Here is a 21,795-nt window from a genome sequence, read left to right as displayed (position 1 = left end):
TAGGAGAAACTTAGGAAAAGAACTGATTGCAGCTGCAGATTAAAAGCAATAACTTCTCAGGCTTGAAATGCTGTAAGGGGTGAACTATCACTTCCTAGCTACAGGATCATGATTACATTTTAAACGCGTCAAATGTATGGATTACCAAAAAGCAATTGATAGATTCTCTTTCTAAAAGCTGCTCGAAGAAGAGTGAATTTCATGGCATTTGCTAGCAGCCCCGTAAATCTGAGCATTTTTGAAATTGTAATCAGACTATCTACAACAAAAGTCACAAAATAATTGTATTCCAAGTTGTTGAACCATGACTTTTAATTCCTCAAATCTACAACATTCATTGCTACTTCCCAGCAGCATTCTAATCTATTGTTCTGAACAGACTCAGGTACTTGATATCCATTGACTCGACCACTACCAAAAAACCTATAAGATTTAGGCCAGACAGAGAAGCAAGCCCTTATTGAATTACAGTCATGTTGTAACGGAGCAGCTCATCTATATACAGCAGATTCCCTCAATCAACCTTGTGATAAACAAGGCAATTTGCTTTTTTGACACTTATTGAGGAATAACTATGGATCAGTTGGGTTAACAGCCCTACTCTTCCTTGGAAGAGTATCATACAGGCAGGAGCTTGCTTCAAAATTCATCAAAATTATCACTGATCTAATTACTTCAAATGTCTACTGCAAACATCCTTTCACCTTCTTGCTTATCAAGAAATGATCTACCTCTGCCTTAAAAATGTAAGAATCTGCTTCTACCATCTTTCAAGGAGGCATTCTAATGATACATGATCCTCAAAAAAAAATTCTCCTTACATCGGTCTTATTTAGCCCACCCTTTACTTTGGGTGACCTTTTACAGTCATGAGCAGGAGTTTCAACATTTCAACCAAAAGACAATATATTCAAATGTTCAGCACTCCATCATTACAGACCTGGAGGGTTAACTGAGATTTTTATGCTCAAGCCTTAGATTGAAACTTGAACCCAGAACCCTGTGATTCAGAGGTAATAGTGTAACCAATGGTACCACAGCTAATTGCTAAAGCTAACATTTTCACCAAAGTTTCAGTCCTTAGCCCAAACTGTTATTCTTAATGTGTGAACCTGAGTAACAGTAATCAGGTGAATAAAATGAAAACCAGTATCAGAACCAACTGTAATTCTGATCCGATTTGCATCTGGTATTAACAAAAGGTGTTTAATAAGGGTCACTAGATTGTCAATAACATACCCAAATGGCATCTGAAAATAGTCAGCAAACAGAGTATTTTTAAAGTGCATTCACTTAAACAGATAAACAGAGATAATAATTCGTATAACCCAAGGTTCCAATGGCAACTAAATGCATGTTCAGTTGATCTGTTTGTGACAGTTTCACTGAGGGAGTAAGAGGTATCTGAGACAGATGCTTTCCCTGCTGTTTGAACAGCACCACAGGAATTTATGCACAAAGCATAGTAGATATAATGACACCTTTACTTCCCTTTATTTAATCCCCAATTGCATTAAATGGTCATTCAGCACTTCCTCAGTAATGGACTCAGAAGCAGAAATATGCCTCAACCAGGGAGAAACAACCAGTTCATCTGAACATTCCAATTATCTTCAAACTACATTTGACACATTTCTACATCTGCCACCTACCATTTATGTCAGGTTTTGCTCACCTGGCTTAATAGTCCCTCAGTGATAGTCATTTTTTGCTCAATAATGCTCCTGAAAAGTGCTCTAGAACATTCTACATTCGAGGCAGTATATAAATGCAAGTTGTTGTTGTTAGTCATGAATGTATCCAGTGAGAATTTATAAATTATAGACCATTATTCAACAATAACTGGACGACCCTAGTTTAGTATACCAAGCTGAAATGGATAGAAAATGGCAATCAGCAATTGGAAACTTTAGCCATGAAATTCCAGCAAATGTGGCAATGCTCAATTCTCTGCAACTGACTCAAGAGCTGTGTCAATACTGGAGAAAGACCAAAGTATATTCATCATTAATTTTGATTATTTTGCCTTTGGTTTCTACTTTTGAAGAAATGTCAGGCCAGTCCAGATGTTTACTGAGATTCTCTTCATATTCATGCCACAAAACGATGTGCCATTTAAAGAGGCAAACTGAGCTGCTACACCTCCCAAAAATGCAGCAATCTTTTGGTCAACCCTTCACCAATCCTTAGCAACAGCCCATGTTTTTGGATCGTTCTGAGAGCTGGTGAGTGTGTGTTTTAAACGTTGAATTTTGACAAATTCTCCTTTCTTAATATAGCAATTGATTAAATTTTTTTTGTTTTCTAGTCAACCTATTCAGAGATGTTATTACATATCTTTGGAAAAGATAGGATTCTAATGAAGAGTCACCTAGACTCAAAGCGTTAGCTTGCTTTATCTCTATGGATGCTACCGTTGTGATCTCCAGCGTTTCTTGTTTTTGGGACTTGAACCTAGGTCTCCTTGCACAGAGATTGGGAAGCTTCCACTATATAAGAACCCTTAAATTTGATAGAAGTTACACTTCATTCCAGCCTCAAAACAAGCTCTCAGAGCAACTGCAGTTAGTTAAAACTTATGCAACACTCAGCTTTCTGCATCTGGCTCAAAAGCTACACGACCGCTGTATCAATACAGTATTAGCAAGAAGGTAGATGTTTTAAAGATGCAAATGGAGGTAAATAGGTGTGATCTATTCAAGAGTTTGAACTTGCTTATCTTTCAGGGAGCATGTAAAGAGGCCTCCCTCAATGCGGTTTTAGATGCACAAGGTGTAAAATAGAATGTTTGGTTATTGCAGGAGTTCGGTGTAGATGGCTATGAGATGAAACTTTTTTTTCTACCTTTTGCAACCCCTGGCAATTCTTTTGGTGCAAGGAAGAAATTGAATAGTAAATGCCATTCTATCTAATTGTCGTAACAGATCAGCTCAGCCAAGTGGAATGTATATCATACAGAATGTCAAAAGTCATGGACACACTACACTATATTCTGTTTCAGGATGTTGGCTGTTAATTCTAACAGATGGTAGCTGCTCTCACTGATTTTCAAATATCCTCTTTTTCTTTTATACCCTTGCTGACTTGTCAAATTCTTACATTAGGATTGGACCTAGGTTGACAAAACCATCAGATTTAAATTTAATTGGTTTTTGGTCACTGAGTGCCTGGTTTAAATTAATTGGCTGATATTCAAACTGGTTGCCTTAACGACAAGGCTACAGCCTAGGGTGCTAACTACGCAGCCTTTTGATACAAATGTTTCAATTTCAGAAACTCTCTGTGCACCAGCAGACTTTTTCTAAATTTCCAAGCCTAGAAAAAGCACATCAACTTTTAAAGGGACGACATACTCTTCCCACTCCAATCATTATACAAACAAATTCTAATGTCCTGCCTTCCAATCCATAAGTACTCTACCCAATTTCACCACACTGCCAGAATTAAGACTCCAGGATGATGTACTGTCTCCCTGTTGTCAGGGACAAGGAGGTTACAGAGTGGCTACAAGACATCCTTTCTGAAGAAGGGTGAAAAGCCAGGGATGATCCACACTGGTAGCAACCACATTGGTTAAAACGGGATAAGATTGTAAAAGCAGATGTAATGGAGTTAGTGAGGCAATTTAAAAAGCAGGACATCATAGCAATAATCTCACAATTACTCCACTGTCGGGCACTAGTGAGCATTGGAATAGAATAATTATTTAACCAAACATGTGGTTGGAAAATCAGTGTAAGAGGGAGGTGTTCAGACTTGAGGCAGTGGGACTAGTTCTGGGGTTGGTAGGGCAATTAAAATGGGCTACGCGTCAACAGGATAGGGACTAAAATCCTAGCACGAATTTGCAAGTGCAGTTAGGAAGTGTTTAAACTGATTTGTCAAGGAAACGAAACCAGAGGGCATGACCAAATTAGAAGGAAGTAAAGCTGATAACAGAAAGGAGAAAAAGGCAGGCAGAAGGAAAGCAACCAAAGCTTAGCATGCAGAACAAAGTCAAAAAGACAACTCAAATACATGCAACATTTTGCAACAAGCTAGACGATTTAAAGGCACAAATAGGCTTGATCTACTTGCCATTATAGCTGCATGGTTATAGGGTAACTAAGACTTGAAACTGAATATTAAGGATATTTGATGTAGAGAAAATACAGGCGTTAGGGAAATGTAGGTGGTGTTTTCCTAAAGAGGTGGGATCACTACATTAGTACAGAAGAATCATTGGTCATAACAGCAAGATGTAGAGTCTATCTGGATGAAGCTTATTTTCCATTCAGCTGGCTGGTTTCAATAGTTTCTTTTCTAGTTTTGTGCATCGTTTGGTCTCCTGTTTTATCCTTGATTTGCCAGCAATAGGAAAATTGTTGTTTGGAGCCAATAACACTGAGTTTTATAGAGTAAAGTTTGGCCAGCTGCTCACTGTTTATGACGAGTACAGCTCAAAGGCAAAGTGATTGTGCCAACTTTTTCAGGAAATCATCTTCTTTCATTTACCCCCCACCCCCACCTCCTGAAAGCAGTGATCTGCTAAGGCATTCATGAGCATGAGAAAGCAGACTAGATGCTCAAACTAAAGTTAAAGAATAATTGAACCGAAGTCAGGGCGGGCCGAGTGGAGAAACACAACATACAGGGCAGTTGAAGGAGGTTTGAAAAGGAAAATCTTCTGGATCTATGTGGAAGGCCCAAGACATCTCAACAAATCTTACGAGCAGCATTCTGACAAGGCAACTAATTTTCCCATTTGTGTTTTGCAGCTTCAGGTCAAATGGCTATCCAGTTGATAGCCATTGATGTCAAATTGTGTCCAAAAGACAGTTTGACTTCAAACTCAATTTAGAAAACAAATAACTACGTGCACTGTATTTTTAACATCTTTAACATCAAGACTGTTTGGCATACTGTAGTCAATAATAATGACATTTTGTTTTGTAAAATTCTTTTGATTTAAGCTGTAAACCTTGTGGCTTCACTCTGGATAAACAGATTCTTAAAGAACCTCATTACTGGTCTATATGGAGATCATAACAATTGGCAGTCTTTCCCAGGATCATAACAGTGCCCGCACCTCATCTTGAAATGCTGGTGTAAACACTGAGCTGCCACCCACATAAACTCAATTATTTGCTCTTCACAAACCACCTCCCACTGTATAAAAACGGAAATTAAGTGAAGCAAACTCTACCATAGACCAGTTAAGATGAACAGTTTTTTATGCTGTAATTTCTGTGCGCTAAGAATTATTCTAAAGTGTCACGCACAATGTACTACTCCATGCTATAGCTGTGTTTCTCAAAACAAACAAGTCTGATTGTTAAGTAAGCATAAGCTTTCATCGCAATTTAATTGTCATCTGGGCAGGGAATTTTGCAAGTAAAAATATAAACTGTGATTTATATTACGCTTTTTACCACCAACTAACTTCTGAAAACATTTTCAGCCAAATCAAGAACTTTTGAAAATGTGTCAGCTAATATTAACCCAGCAAGTTCTCACAATGTGACTTGGTGTAATCCACTCAGGGGATGTGATTGGGGAAGCATTTATTGCCAATCCCAAGTTACCCTTAAGAAGGTGATAGTGAGTTGCATTCTTGAACTGCTACAATCTATGTGCCGTAGCTAAACACACAATCCTGTCAGGTAGGGAATTCCAGGATTTTGACCCAACAACACAACACTGAAAAAATGGCAATAAATTTCCAAGTCAGAATGGTGAGTGGTTTGGAGGTGAAATCGCAGGTTGTGGTATTCCCATGTATCCTTTGTCCTTCTAGATGGAAGTCGTCATGGATTTGGAAGGTGCTGTCTAAGGAGCACTGGTGGTGAATTTCTGCAATGCATCTTGTAGCGTTCTAATGAAAGCAACTGAGCAGAAACTCTCGATTCTCTTTTCACAGATGTTGCCCAGCCTGCTGAGCATTTCCAGTCTTTATTTCAGATCTCTAACATTGCTGCTACTCTACGACTAAGCGGATGTTTCTGGGTGTGATGCCAGTCAAACAGGCTGCTTTGTCCTAGATGGGGTTAAGCTTCTTGAATTTGTTGGAGCTGCATTCAACCAAGCAAGTGGGGAATATTCCATCACACTCCCAATTTGTGCCTTGTAGATAGTAGGCATGCGCCTCCCCACCTCCATTGCCCAATGACGCATTTTGCCAGGACTCCATCATGTCACACTCAGTCAAATGAAGCCTTTGTTGTGAAGACCTGTCACTCTCACCTCACCTCTGTGATTCAGCTCTTTTGTCCATGTTTGAACCAAGGCTGTAATGAGCTCAGGAGCTGAGTGGCCCTGGCAGAAACTGGAAGCCAGTGAGTAGACTACTGCTGAGCAGGTGCTGCTTGATAACACTGTTGATGACACCTTCCATCACTTTACTGATGATTGGGAATAATCAGCCAGGTTGGCTTTATCGTACACTTTGTGCACAAGACATATCTGGGCAGTTTTCTGCATTATCAGGTAGATAGCAATGTTGTGTCAGATAATCTGCTTTTTGTGATACTGATTAAAGGATAACTGTTGCCTAGGACTGTTGCCTCTCACTTTAAAAAAAAATGGTATTGTTTTAAACATGCATTTATATTCACCAAAGGACAGACAGACCCTTAATGTAAATCTTACCCAAAAATAAAATATTTCATTGTCCAAAATTCTATCAATATTGCTTTTGGTTTTCAAAATTCTGAAGCAGGACTAAAATCTGGCAATCAGAAGGTAAACATTACTGCCACAATTTCCACAAAATGGAAAGTATTGTTCAAAAAACAGGTGGATGGTGGCATTTTTTCTTGTTATTTTACATTTGTGACATACCAGTGTGCTTACATTCTAACAAAAAAGATTGATAAAATATTCCAGAAACCTGTAGCAAAGCCACTCCCAACTTTCTCTTTGCTGAGTCCCAGTACAAGGGGGTCCTTTCTACACATTTCTGGGCAATAGGCAGTAACAACAGCAGCATCCAGCTGTAAGGGAAGCTCAACAGCACACATTAGTTTTTTTTAAATTATTCATGGCTCTCTGTCACGCCAGCAACTTAATTATAGCTTCAGTTGCCAATCGACACAAGAGAGAGACAGGGAAGGACATACAATGGACTTAATGAGATTCAGAGAGCTCAAACTCTGGAACAACTCCCATACAAAAAGTAGTATTTTTGCTGATATCTTAAAAGTTATTAGAAGTGCAGTGGGACATGACAATTAATAAGTTGCATTTACACAGCACTTTAAAACATTTATTTCTTAATGGCTAAATAATATTGATGTTGATTATTATGTTGCTGTTTGCAGGAGAGTGAGAGCATGAGTACATATGTATGTATGAATGAATGAGAGAGTGTGCGAGCATCTCAGCCAGTCAGCCAGAATCAGGAGCCCCAGAAAATGAGCATGAGAGACAGGAGGGTTAACACTGGAGAAGTGGCAAAATTGCAGCAGTTCAAAAAGGTAGTTCACCACAATCTTTTCAAGGGCAAAACATCAGATTTAGAATTTAGAATTACAATTAGGTTTTGCTGTCACATGTACAATGTCACCATTCCCAGCACCATCTTAGATACACAGGTATCTAGGTACAAAACCTTAGGTTCAAAGTAGAAAAGTAAAGAAATAAAAGTTCAACAGTATTGTTTTTCCTTGAATAAAGTAGAAAATTAAAAGAAAGAAAGTTAAACATGCCCTCAATCTTTAAAAGAGAAAAAAAAATGCAATCTTATTGCACCTTTGGGACACATACTTTACAGAAGACCAGATGGCCACTAAGCAGCAGAGATGTAGTCACAGAGGCGACAGAAGTCAGGGCCAAAGAAGTGTATTTGAAAGAGACATACATAATGTATAGTAAGTGAATTGGCACTATTACGAAAACTGCTTCATTGAATCCATACCTAGTCTCAGCCAGCCTGTGCATCTGGTTTGAAAGCTGCACAAACCAAATTCTCATATTATAATGTTCAGGTTCTGGTATAAGTAAAATTGAAAAGATATTCTGGGGAAGGAATCTACTCAAGTAAAAGGATACTGCTCAGGCCAAAAAGACATGCAAATACATTTGCTTCACACCAACAGATGGCATTCTATTCCCAAAACTCACTGGAGACACCTTATGGTAGAACACTGATCCTCTAGCAGTACAACTGTCCTCAAAGACTTCACATGCTCCCAAGTGAGAATTTCTCATTTAGTTCTGTTCAAAGAAGATTCACCTTAAAAGGATAATGTAGCAAATATTTAGGCGCAGAATCTTTGGACCAACCAAATTGGTGATCATAAAATTATGCCTTTCTTCGTCCCAAGATTCCCACATACATTCCCATTGAACCCCCACAGCGCCAAGTTGAAAAGAACTACTCAATTGGTAGCTTGGTTCAACGGACAGCAATGACGTCTGTGAATGAAATAGTTGCAATTGCAAGCTTCATAACAAGATCTAATCTGAGCCTGTGTTGTGTTGAGATATCAACACAATCCTGAAGGATCCCTGGATTTTTGACAGTTCCATGGTTCAGTAAGGTATTAAACCAAGGCCATATCTGTCTATCAAATGAGAGATGTGAAAGATTCCACAGCTCTACTCAAAGAAGAACGTTGTGTTATTCAGAAATCTTGGCCGTTACATCCCTCAAATACCAAAACACAGATTTATCTCACACACTTCCTTTCTTTTTGACTGTGCAAAATGGATCACTCATTGAGCCTTGTAAGTAAATCTGTATGAAGTATACTGGCAGAACATTTTCAGGATTGGAATGAAATGCTATACAAAGTCAAATTCTCTCTAGTGGCTCTTGTGTATCCAATCGTTATCTCCAAATTCAGTACAGCCATGGCTAAGACAGTAACTAAACGTGGCTAATACTTTGGAAAGGTCACAATATTTGAGACAATGAAAGGACAGCAATGAGCAACATCAAACCTACTCAGTCACTTTCGTAGCACAATCTACGTGAAGAAATGCGTTTTATATAGACATTTGAGTAATCGTAACAGAGTTTACAGTCTGAAATCCAAAAATTACTCTGGTTTCATAAAGGATCACAATGTACTTCTCTGATGAAAAGTGAAAGAACTGCAGAAATGAGAAACAAACAAATTGCTGGGAAAACTCAGCAGGTCTGGCAGCATCTGTGGACAAAAATTAAAAGTTTGGATCCAGTGGCCCTTCGTCAGAACTCCACTAACTGGTCATTTAACAGGAGGCACATTCAACCAAAGACTTAGAAGTTACTCAATAAAGGTACAAATAACACATATTGGATGTAGTAACCTTGTACTGTTACGTGATACTGAGCAACAATTGCCCTTCCTGAATAAAGTTACCTTGGCATTCTATCAAATATCATAATTACTCATCGATTCAAGTCTCTCAAATCTCCCTAAAAGGAAACTATTTATTGCAAAATGTCTATTTCTGCTACACGAAATCCAAGGATAAACTCTTGCCTGAATGTGGAGGCAGCAGCAACATTTGTATTCAGAAGGGGTGAGAGTCTGGCAGATGGGGGGAGGGAGGATCAGGAGGAAATGCTCCACACAATATGCTCAAGACTGCGTGGGTTGCTCATGCTAAACAGGGCTCTCCCCAGCGGCCAGCAGCAGCTCACTGTGCTATTCACTGATCGAAGCCAGTGAACATTATACAACTATATACAAACACTAATAACATGCCATACTCGGAACTGAACGGTTTTCGTTTGCTGATTTTACCTAATAAGTACTGTGATAACGCCAGATCTGTCCAAACAATAGCTTCCAAATTATTTTTAAAAACCTGAAAAACAGCTTACATTCGAACATCTTCAAACCAGCACATATGTTTAGCAAAAAAAATCTAAATTATAAACGCTGCTTCTACAAATCCAGCCTCATCGACCCAGCTAAGAAGGCTGACAAAAGCTCCGACAATGGAGTGCTTTTTTCTACAGCTCCCTTTGTAACACTTGTACCGAGAACTGCAGGGAAGCTAGTCAGCTCCACATGACAAAAACTACACTACTTCATATTAAGGGTTAATATTTCCAGTCCGAGAAATTTCTCACTGCTTAAAAGACTCCCATCTAGGATTCCGTTTTTTGATCTTCCAGCCTCCCATCAGTTACACACACTTACCGTTTTTCCAATATCCATTGTTGAGAGAGAAAGCGCGCACGGAGTTATATCTAGAGAATCTCCAGTGGTTACAGTCTTATGGTCCTTACACAATCTCTCATTGACAGCTTGTGGTGCCTTCCATCTAACCTACATCTGGGAAGAACATGACCTGTCCTTTCCAATTAAGTCCAAGCTTTACTGAATGAGAGCTTGTTTTTCCCTCTGCTTCCACTCCCAGCCGAAACAGAACCCTTTTCTTTCCCCCCTTTCTGTACAAGTCTGGAAGTCGTTCCGATCAGAACTGTGAGGCTGCTCGCAAAGATGCCATCTCCAGCTGAGCGCTTCCGGACAGTGGGAGGAGGAAGGAGACTGGGCAGGGGAGGAGATAAGGGGGGAGGGCAGAGGGGAACCTGACAGCTGACATCCTCATTCACAGGAAACACTCGCCTCCAAATTTTTTTTAAATACGTCATTTACTGGGATTTCACAGCAACAGAGGTTGTGCTGACCGTATCACACATTGTTGCAGAATATCTGCATGTTTTACCTTATTTCAAACACGGAAATCGAGGGGGGGGGGGTGTGCGGAGAGGAGGAAGAAGCATTCAACAAGCTGCTTGGTTCTCAGCAACAAAACTTAGAAAATTAATCTTGTTTAACAAAAGCACAAAATTTATTACGTTACCAAAATCTCTAATACTTTTTACCCATTAAAAGAAAAGCTTCTCCAATACTCGAACGCACTGATCAGCATGTTGTTAGCAACTGGATTTATTTTTTTTAAAAATGACAGATGTTGCACTTTGTCCATGTTTAGTGCAACTTCCAAATGATTTTCAAACAGTGTTGCCTCACTCAGCAGCTAGTGACAGGCCACCTACCACCTTCCACCAACCACCCCCAACTTCTGCAGCAGAACTCTCATTTTGCAGTATAACACAAACTAAAAACAATCCATCATTAAGATCTCACCACTTAAGGAAACCATTCAGTTCATGTCTTGTTCAAAGCAGCTCCACATCAAATTTACATTTTTCAAAAAGCCATTTCCGGCTCTCTCTCAAGTCCTTCAATATTTTTCTTAGTCTTCATTTCCCTTCAATAGGAGTTAACTCAACCTCTCATGCTCTTTGCAATAACATATTCCATATTCTAACAATTGTACTTTTTCTATGCTTTTTCTTTAAACTCTCAGTGCAAACAGAGATTATATTCTCATTTCTAAATTACTAGAAATAACTTTTTACTGCTTCCTCTTCCAAATCATTTGAAAACCTGGGAGAAATTTACTTTGAATCTAATACAATATCGCAACACTCTACATGCTGGAAATGCCCAGGTCAGGCAGAATCTAACAGACACGGATTTAAATGTTTCAGGTCAATGAAATGTTCACTCTGCTTTTCCTGCTGAATATGTCCAGCATTTTCAGAGTTTTTTTCTTAAGACAGCATGGTTCGTGTTTTGAAAATTTCTCGCAGTCATCATCTTCTTTCATCCTAGCATTTGCTATTGATGTTGCATTTGTTGTAATGTTGCACATTCTTGCACTACTTTTCAGACCACATGTTAAACTGGTGCCCCACTTTCTGAGGTGGGGGTAAAATATTCCAAAGCTCAAACTGTCCCAATTTCCTGACTAATATTTAATTTCTTGACCAACATCACCAAAACGAGTCTACCTGGTTATTATCATTCTGATCATTGAATATCATTGTACACGAGTTGCTCTATTTTCAACACTACAATAGTGACTATACTTGAAATTTATTTTATAGGGTGCAAGGTGTACTGGGTCAGAGACTGTTCCATAGAATTTCTACAGTGTGGAAACAGGCCCTTTGGCCAACAAGTCCACACTGACCGTCCGAGCATCCAACCCAGACCCATGCCCCTCCCCCCACTGCATCCCAAAACCAGCCCAGCCTGTCTCCGCTTCCCTAACCTGTTCTCACCTATCCCTTCCTCCCACCTCAAACCGACCTCTATTTCCTACCTACTACATCATCCCGCCTCCTTGACCTGTCCGTCTTCCCCAAATTGACCTGTCCCCTCCCTACCTCCCCACCTATGCTCTCCACTCCACCTATCTTCTTTTCTCTCCATCTTCAGTCCACCTCCCCCTCTCTCTCTATTTATTTCAGAACCCTCTTCCCATCCCCCTCTCTGAAGAAGGGTCCAGGCCCGGAACATCAGCTTTTGTGCTCCTGAGATGCTGCTTGGCCTGCAGTATTCATTCAGCTCCACACTTTGTTATACCCTATAACCCACTTAATCTACACCTCCCTGAACGAAATGGGTAATTTACCATGGCAAATCCACCTAGCCTACACATCTTTGGACTGTGGGAGGAAACCGGAGCACCCAGAGGAAACCCACGCCGACACGGGGAGAACATGCAAACTCCACACAGACACTCACCAGAGAATGGAATTGAATCCAGGTCCCTGGCACTGCGAGGCAGCAGTACTAACTGCTGAGCCACTGTGCTTGAGAGGTGCAATTCAAATGTAAGTCCTTCCTTCGCAAATAAAGGACAACAGGGCTCAGAGGAAGTGTGACAGTGAGAAACCAGTCATGATCATGTAGCCATAAAGAGGACAGAGGGAACATAGGTGTCGAAGGGAGAGCCAGTGAACAAAGGAACATTCAGCCAAGCAGGAGCCAGGAAATCATGAAGTTATTGGTAATGAATTCTTTACAAATTCACAGACCAATCGATGGCATCTCACTAACAAATGAGTTAATGAGAATTAATAAATTGAATAAAAATCAAAATACCTTCATGAAATCTGAAAAGCAGCCCTCAGGCAGAAAAAAAAATTTTGATTCCTCCAATATTCAAGCCAGAAGTCAAACCCTGCAAGAGGGCAGATCCCTAATTCTGATCGATCTCCAACATCTGCTAGAACTCTATCGATGAGGATTGCCAGTTATGTCAGTCAAATCTAAATAGATCCTAAGTAATCACACAGGCCAAACTCTCTCAAAGCCAAAGACAGCGTAACAGCAGGAGTCCAAAGTAAGAGGCAGGGGAGAGAAAATAGAAGGATGAAGGCAATGAACCATAGTGAATGGAACCAGATGGACCTCACTAACTATGAGAGTCCCGATTGGCCCTGGTTAACAACCCCAATCAGGAAAGCCCTGGCTGACCAATATACCCAGGAGATTAAAATCACCTCAGCTGGGAACTGACATTGAGCTGGTTGGCCCACAGGCAAAGTGTTGTGCACTAGTAAATAAAAGGTGACTTGGTGAGAGATACCTGTTTCCATGCAGTTATTCTACTAGCAACAGGAGTAAACAGGAAGTGTCTCAAGAACATTTGCTTCCAACAGTCATCTTGGAGTTGAAGCAAGCATTTCTGGCAGCATGCTTCTATTTAGGAAGTTTGACTCATTTGACCCTGCTGTTGAAGACTAGGCCGAGTATGTGGAAAGCATATGTTTTTTTTCCCCAGGCTAATGATGTTAGGGCAGATGAAAAGCAACAAGTACTCCTTCTGACTATTTGTGGACATGCAGTATTTTCAGTTATAAGGGGCCTAACTTTTCCTGAGGCACCAGACACTAAAGCCTTCCAAGATGGAGAGAGATAATGGGAACTGCAGATGCTGGAGAATCCGAGATAACAAAGTGTGGAGCTGGATGAACACAGCAGGCCAAGCAGCATCTTAGGAGCACAAAAGCTGATGTTTCGGGCCTAGACCCTTCGTCAGAAAAAGGTGATGGGGAAGAGGGTTCTGAAATAAATAGGGAGAGAGGGGGAGGCAGATCGAAGATGGATCGAGGAGAAGATAGATGGATAGAGGAGAGTATGGATGGTGAGGGAGGGAGGATGGGCAGGTCAAGGGGGCACAATGAGGTTAATAGGTAGGAAATGGAGGTGTGGTTTGAGGTGGAAGGAGGGGATAGGTGAGGAAGAACAGGTTTGAAAAGGCTACAACAATGGGCAGAGCATGTGATTTTGGGTTAACCCTGAATGAGATGCTGAGAGACTGTTTGGTATGTGGGATTAATGATGTAACCATGTAGAAGTTCTGACTAGCTGAAGACTAACTGGATTTCGAACAAGTACTGCAGCTGGCCTGGTCATTTCAGAATATGGCAGGTGGAGCATAGGAACTACAGGGTATCCCAAATGCAAGTGGGCATCCTCTCCTGAGCTTGGGGAACACCACTTGAGTGTAGGCAATCACAGCCTCACGCAGGGCAGACAGGACAGCCCACAGCAAAACCCCACAAGAAAGCCAAGCCTCGGCCAAGTGGCTAAACAGTTCTTCAGAATCTGGGTTGACAAGCCACTATAGGTGTTGCTGGTGTGCGCATTCAAGGCAACACTTAAGCGTACAACTTCGTTTCCAGTCTCCTACAAGAAGCAATTGGTACAGGTACCATTCATGACAGTTAAAAACCTCAGGTCCGAGCCTATTGGGGCAGAATTGGTTGAGGAAGATTCACCTTGATTGGCTCAACATTTTGACTGGAAAATGCCTCAATGAAGTCCGACTGAAATACCCAGGGGTTCTTCCAAGGAGGGCTTTGGACTATCAAAGGGACCAAAGCCACTTCACCTTGACCAGGATGCAATTTTCCATGCCCACTGGTGCCATTTGCCTAACGAGCAAAAGCAGAGGCAGAAATCAGGAGGCTGGAGATGGAAGGAATCACCAAACCAGTGCAGTTTGCAGAATGGGCAACACAGGCATATTGATTGTGAAGGCTGATGGCTCAATTCGCCTTTGCGGGGATTTCGAACAAACTGTAAACTGCTTCTTGCAGCTGGATAAATACCTGATCCCTCATAGAAGACTTGGATGCAAAGTCCAGGAAGCCAAGTGGCTAATGCGGATGTTTTGAGCAACCTCCCACTGGCAGATACTCCACCAGCGGGACCTCCTCTGGAGGACTCCACTTTGGTTTTAAACTTTCTGGACACCCTTCCAGTCACCGTGAACAAAATCCAACTTTGGACACAGATCCCACCCTAAAACAAAACTGAAACTGCTGGTGGTAATGGGGGAAAGAGAAGGGCCATCGCAACCAGGATTGAAACCTTTTCAGATCCAGTAAGACCAGATCACCATAGAGGGCAGCATATTACTGTGGGGAGCAAAGGTGACTGTCCTAAGGAAAAGGGTCACCTGCAGATACTGGCCAGGGGCTTCCAAGAAGAAAACGTCAGCAAGAAGCTATGTCTGGTAGCTGAGAAAGGATGCCAACATAGCTGTGTTGGTTGGGCAGTGCCCAGAGTGCTAACAGACAACTGGCAACCAACAGCACCCCAACATTTATGGGAATGGCTGGGTAGATCCAGGACTCAGTTGTGTGTCCACTATGCCAGTCCTTTTCATGGGCTCAATATTCCTAATCATTGTGGACGCCCGTTCAAAGTGGTTGGACATACATAGTTTGTTCCACAAACTCAGGGATGGCAATTGAGCAGCTGCAAGCATCGTATGCAATACACAGACTCTGGAAGTCTTGTCCATGGACAATGAAACATCATTTTATCCGCAAGGAATGTGAATATTTCCTCAAGTCCAATGGCATTCAGCATGTAAGTACAACTCCACAGCTAATGGTCTAGTGGAAACAGCAGTCCAAACGTTGAAGACACGCTTAATAGAAGCAACCATTGGCATCAATTGAGACAAAACTGTCCCAGTTCCTGTTCGATTATAGAGCCATTCCGTATACCACAACAGGGATAGTTCCAGCAGAGCTGCTGATGGGAAAATCACCCAGCACCAGGTTAAATCTGATTTTTGCAGACCAGGAGGCGGGGGGGTGCTGTGTTGAAACAGCAGCAGGAACACCAATGCCCCCTCTAAGCGAGACGACATATAATTTTAAGTTTGGGGCTGGAACTGTGGAAGTGGCCTTGTATGAATACAAGGTGAGGTTGATGCGGGGTCAGCTCCTGTGACTTAAAGTTGGGGTAGGTGATACAGCCCAAAACAAACATGTGGGTCATCTGGAAGTTGTTACCCCGAAAACAGGGCAGGAGCAAAACATATCCGGCCCCTCAAAATAGCCTGACGTCCTTCCCCCTCTGTCTTGTGTCGAGAAACCTCAGTCTGAGTTGGATGAAGCCTTGATACCGCTGCTGCCGGAAGGAGAGCAGGAGCCTCTTACAAGACATTCCAGACACAAGAAACGGGCCATACCATCTGTGTCTAAGTTCCAGTCAGAGAAACCCGACCTGTAACGAAAGCATTGCAAGAAAAGCTACAGCCACAAGACCAGGACTCCATCCCCAGACTTGGAGGGGGGTGAAGGATGTAGTGATTGGAACTAGGTTGACCTCATTGGCCCAGGTTAACAACCCCCATCAGTGACCTTTGTTGGCAATCAGGAAAGCCTTGGCAGACCAATATAACCAGGAGATTAGAATCTCCTCAGTTGAGGACTGACTCCAAGCTGGCTGGCCACAGCCAGCGTACTGTTCACAAGTAAATAAAAGATAATTTGGTAATGGGGCACCAGCTTCCATGCAGTTATTTCATCAATGTAGGAACATAAGCCAATCGAACTACAGAGCTCGTGGCTGATTCACATGTCAACTCAGTTTACCTATATATATATATATATATAGATATCTTTGCCTGAAACAAAAATTATCAGTCAGAGATCGATAGCACAGAAAAAGGCTCTTTGGCCGATTCACATCCATGCCAGTCAAAAACAAACGCATAAGTATTCAAAGGTAACAAGGTGTAGAAGTGGATGAAAACAGCAGGCCCAGCAGCATCAGAGGTGCAGAAAGGCTGTCGTTTCGGGCCTAGACCCTTCTAGAGAATTTCTGAAGAAAAGTCTAGGCCCGAAACGTCAGCCTACCTGCTCCTCTGCTGCTGCTGCTGCTTGGCCTACTGTGTTCGTCTAGCTCTACGCCTTGTTACCTCAGATTCTCCAGCATCTGCAGTTCCCACTATCTCATAAGTATTCAAATTTTTTTTTTTAAGCACTGAGCCCATTGCCTTGATGCCTTGGCATCCCAAGTGACGATCTCAATCTATAAATGTCATAAGGCTTTCTGCTTATGCCACCCTTACAGCCAGAGAGTTTAGATTCCCACCACTCTGGATGAAAATGCTTTTCCTCACATCTTCTCTAAACCTGCTTACCTTAAATCTTTGTCGCCAGTCACTGATTACTCCATTATCTCATTATTCATTCATGGGATAAGGGCATCACTGGCTAGGCAGCAATTATTGTCTACTCCTAATTGTCCAGAGGGCAGTTAAGTGTCTGCCATATTGCTGAGAGTCTGGAGTCACACCTAAGCCAGGCCAGATAGCAGTTTCTTTACCTAAAGGGCATTAGTGAACCAGGTGGGATTTTCTGACAACCAGCAATGGATCCATGGTCATCATTAGATTCTTCATTCCAGATGTTTATTTAATTCAAATTCCACCATTTACCATGGTGGGATTCGAACCTGGGTCCCCAGAGAGTGTTGTCTGGGTCTCTGGATTAACAGTCCAGTGATAATACCACTATCCTTTGTGGAGACAATAGCCTAAAAGTCTTTTCCTGTCTACGACACTTAGAATTGTATACATCTCAATCATGTCTCTCTGAAACTTCTCTGCTCAGAGGAAAACATCTCCAGGGCAAATTCTCCACTATCCTGGTGAACATCCTCTGCACCCTCTCCAATACTATCAGATCCTCATATAATGCAGATTCCAGAACTGCACACAGTACCCCATTTTATACAGTTCCAGCATAATCTCCCTGCTCTTAGACTGTATGGCTCAGCTAATAAAGGCAAGTATACCACATGCCTTCTTAACAGCTTTCTTCACCTTTGCTGATTCTTCAAGCTCCAATAGTCCAGGCATCCAGCCTTCTTTGGAGGATGGGGGGAGTGCAGGTGGAAGAAAGGATTTACAGATTTTTACTACCCTTATAATGCAGCAATACTTTCTAATTTTGCTCCTGAATGATAAAGCTGTAGCTTTGACGGTTACCAGAAACAACAGGACAAAGGCAGCAGCAATCCTATAACAGGAAAAGCAAAAAGAGGTCAATAAAAAAAAGGCAAGGCCGTAATCTAAATACATAAATGGAATGTTTACCTCCAGTAATCTAACTGCCGTAGTTCAATTGACCTGGTAACATATCTGGCCCCTTTAAGTATCAGCAAGGACAATGCAATGACAATGCTCAGTATTTACAGTGCAAAGGGAATGGCATTACATTTTCTAAAGATTTGAAAAAACAGCATCATGAGAGAAAAAACACATCCTCATGTGGATCTGAAATTCTTCCAAATTATTGTATATTACTTAGCAATGGGAACAGGCTATTTGGCCCAAATGCTTGATGTCAATATTTAGTGTATTGCATGAGCCTCCTTCCACCTTTCTTGAATGATCTCAATCACCATATCTATTGATTCTCTTCATTCATGAGCCTCCCTTTAAAGTGCATTAACAGGAAAATTACAGCAGAGAAAGGGACAAAAAGTGGGCATGCAACGCCAGGTGAACAGTGCAAAGCGACCCCTGGCAGAATGCAAAGAAAGAGGCCGCCCCATCGAGTTCCTATGTGACACAGGGGAATCCAGAAAATCCTAGAGGAAAACTGCCCTTAGCAATTTCACAGGGCATCGACAGGAGGGGCAGAAGCTGACCCTTTAGAATTTAAATTGGGAGATGTAATTTGTCAGTAACCAGCAGTGCTAGTGAGAAGCAAAACTTATCCTGCACTTATTACCTTATGCAGAGGTGTAATTTGTTGTTCAAACCAGCAAACTGCTGCATTCAGCAGATGCCCAAAACCATTTTAGGCTCCAGCAGAAGTTGACACAGCTATGTATTTACAAAGAGTTTAGACGGTGGGAGAGTTACGGATGAAACCCACCAAGATCACAGATGACCCAGCAGCACAGGCAGTTCTGGCAAACTGCACAAAAAAAAATTCACGTGCCATAAACACATACATTTCATGTCAGACGAGGTACTAACTGATGGACTGGGATCCAAAACTGCAGACAGTACACCTTTCTGAAGCAGGCAGAGGGGCAAGTAGCTAAGGTCATCAACAGTTCATTGCATCATTGAATCCTGCGCCCTGTGTAATCTACCAACAATTCACCCATCTGGCCAGTTAAGAAACTGGACACTTCTTCACGAGTTACTATTGGCTATTGAGAGTAAAATCACCCTAATTACAGTACCTACATGCACAACCAGCCCTGCGACCATGATGCGACAAGATCACAAGCAAAATATTTTGCAGTGCTAGACATTAACAACAGATTTTGTTCTCTACCACTTCACAGGCAAGTCCAGTGTCAACTTGCTTTTACATTTTAGGGCCAGTAGCATACAGGGAACTGTTTGCCTCAGAGTTCAACAATTTGCCCTCCTTCATAAACCAAAAATTGGCTAAAGGGTTGGAAGCAATTTTCTGACCAGACTGTTTAATTCAAAGTCATGAGGGGCAACTTTTTTTTTTTAAGAACACAGAGGGTGGTTAATGTATGGAATTAACTTCCAGAAAAAGGAGTGAGTACAGGTACAGTTGCAATGGTTAAAAGACACTTAGGTTTGGAGGCATTTGGGCCAAGCACAGGCAGATTAGTTTGGATTATGGCCAGCATGGACTGGTTGGACCGAAGGATCCATTTCCATGCTGACTATATAAATTGAAGTCACTAATTGGTGGGTTGACTTTTAGAATTGGGGCAAATTCACCACTGGATTCACATCCTATAGCACCTCACTGTATTGTTCATTCTATTTGTTTTAATCTACAACTGTCCCAGCAAATGTCAAAAGGATGCCAAGCAGGCACGAGCAGAGAGCCCTGCCACAGCAACTTTGGTACAGTAATTTATTGCGTACAAGAGTCAGACAACTTGTAAATAGTTTGATCACCACTGCTGCGTTTGAACATGTGTATAGTTTTGTACATAATTTAAGAACTGACTGATGACTGTTTTTCTTAATTTTTCTTGCTTTTTATTAACAGTATTGTTATAAGATAGTTGGTGTTAGGTACTTGGACCCTTCGCCTCGAAGCCTGGCAGCTACCTGCACGATGGCTCCGGCAGGTGATCCAACTCGCCTGACAGCCACTGAATCAAGAAGAGGCAATGGCATCATGTGACCAATGACCGCCAGAACTGTGACAGAAACATTGACTTTTTTTTTAAATGACCATGGTTAAACCCTTGAAATGTGGAAGCTGAGTTTAAGCCTAGCTTAGACGCCGTAATTTGCAAACTGCAGAGCCAGAACAGACCTGATTCATGCTGCCAGGCCCTGTCCAATCAACTTCCTCTAAAAATCCAACAGATCCAGAATTGCCTGACCAGGTATGAATGGCCACATGGTTTCAGAAGAATCTGATTTTTACACCTCCAGCGAGCATGCTTTATAAGAAGAATGCTATGCAGACTGGACAGCACCCAGCTGAGGAGGAGGCCACAAGTGTTACATGATAAGGACAATACCTGACAGTTGAAGGTACAGAGCCATTTTGAGCAACCTCCAAACAGTTACCTTATTGGATCTTCCTTCCCTTGCTCGCGTATTAGACAGAGGCTATACAATCTTCAAGAAGGGTGTGAAAGGGGGATAAAAAAACAAACTTACAGCCCAGCTCTCTGGTTTTTGAAACTTCTTCAACAGCATCTCCAAGCAGACCACCTCAGTGAGACAACCCAAAGACCAGAATTAGCCCAAAACAAGAGACAATGGCCAAATCCAGATTCTAAAACATCAGGCAGCCCTCAAAGACTGATGAACAGCCTGTCACAGCCTTAATGAATGAGTATTACTAGTCCTAACAGTTCAAATACAGGTGTACAGACCTATGGATAGACTACACTGAATACTTGGAAGCACGTGTCATAAGTAGATAGCCAGTATAGATTTGAAACTGATTACTGAGAAACTGAAGACTGTTTACTGAAGAGTTTTGTGAAGAAACGGAGAGTTTGATAGAGTTCAATTAAAGTACCATGAAACAGTCTGATTTTTCTTTCCTTGATAAGGGATCCAAAGTTGCGTTGCACCTTCCTCTGACTCTTGTCCCCATTATCGATCTCACCATGCAAGAGTTAAAAAGGATTAATGCAAACTGGGCAAAGAATAGGCAGGGTACATTTGCCCATCCTCACACTTTACAGAAGTACAACAGTTCAGAAAAGCTGAGCCCCTTTTTTTCGTAGCAGTGATTGTCACATTCCGGTACAGTACGTTGATTCATTCACTGACATGTTGAAGAGCTGTGGGTCATGTAAACAGCTCTTATGAGTCAACTATATGGCTAGATAGAGAGGTGATGAACTAAGAGGACAGAGTGGCAGAGTGGACAGGTCATGGGGCAACCAAGTTAGTCAGGAAATGGAAGAAATCAAAGACTGTGTCTTTTGTGGAACTGGCTCTCAATGAAATGTGTATGAAAAATGGAGGGTCAGATTACAGAAAACCAGGAATTAGAGCATGTTTCCTCACTATCTATTCAGTTAAGTCAGTTGAAAGCTCTCAAGTCACCAACACTAAGGTTTCAGACACCAGATCATTGCACATGACAAGCTTTGATTCTGTAGACATGTGGTCAGAGCATGAGGACTTCCACATGGTCCTAATTCTGATCTTTCAAGGTAGGAGTGATCTCAAGACAATCCAGTTACTGGAGATCCGAGCCATGGTCAGACGCTACCTGACCATTTTGAA

General features: G+C 41.7%; 1 protein-coding gene across 2 annotated transcripts in view; it reads right to left on the bottom strand.

Annotated features, from left to right (window-relative positions):
- Positions 1-21,795, bottom strand: part of hip1 (huntingtin interacting protein 1) — a 333,480-nt gene that overhangs the window by 272,268 nt on the left and 39,417 nt on the right. The window contains exon 1 of one of the 2 annotated variants that reach the window (XM_048557275.2): positions 10,116-10,437. The exons of the other annotated variant lie outside the window; for it this stretch is intronic. Coding sequence (XP_048413232.1) covers positions 10,116-10,133 — 18 coding nt within the window. The 5' untranslated portion in view covers positions 10,134-10,437. Of the gene's footprint in view, positions 1-10,115; positions 10,438-21,795 lie in introns of those variants that run through there. 2 annotated transcript variants of the gene reach the window in all.

This window comes from Stegostoma tigrinum, chromosome 27 (assembly GCF_030684315.1).
Source record: "Stegostoma tigrinum isolate sSteTig4 chromosome 27, sSteTig4.hap1, whole genome shotgun sequence".
In the NCBI taxonomy this organism is placed as follows: domain Eukaryota; kingdom Metazoa; phylum Chordata; class Chondrichthyes; order Orectolobiformes; family Stegostomatidae; genus Stegostoma; species Stegostoma tigrinum.
The sequence above is the reverse complement of the archived record's forward strand: the minus strand, read 5'-3'. Positions and strand labels throughout refer to the sequence as shown.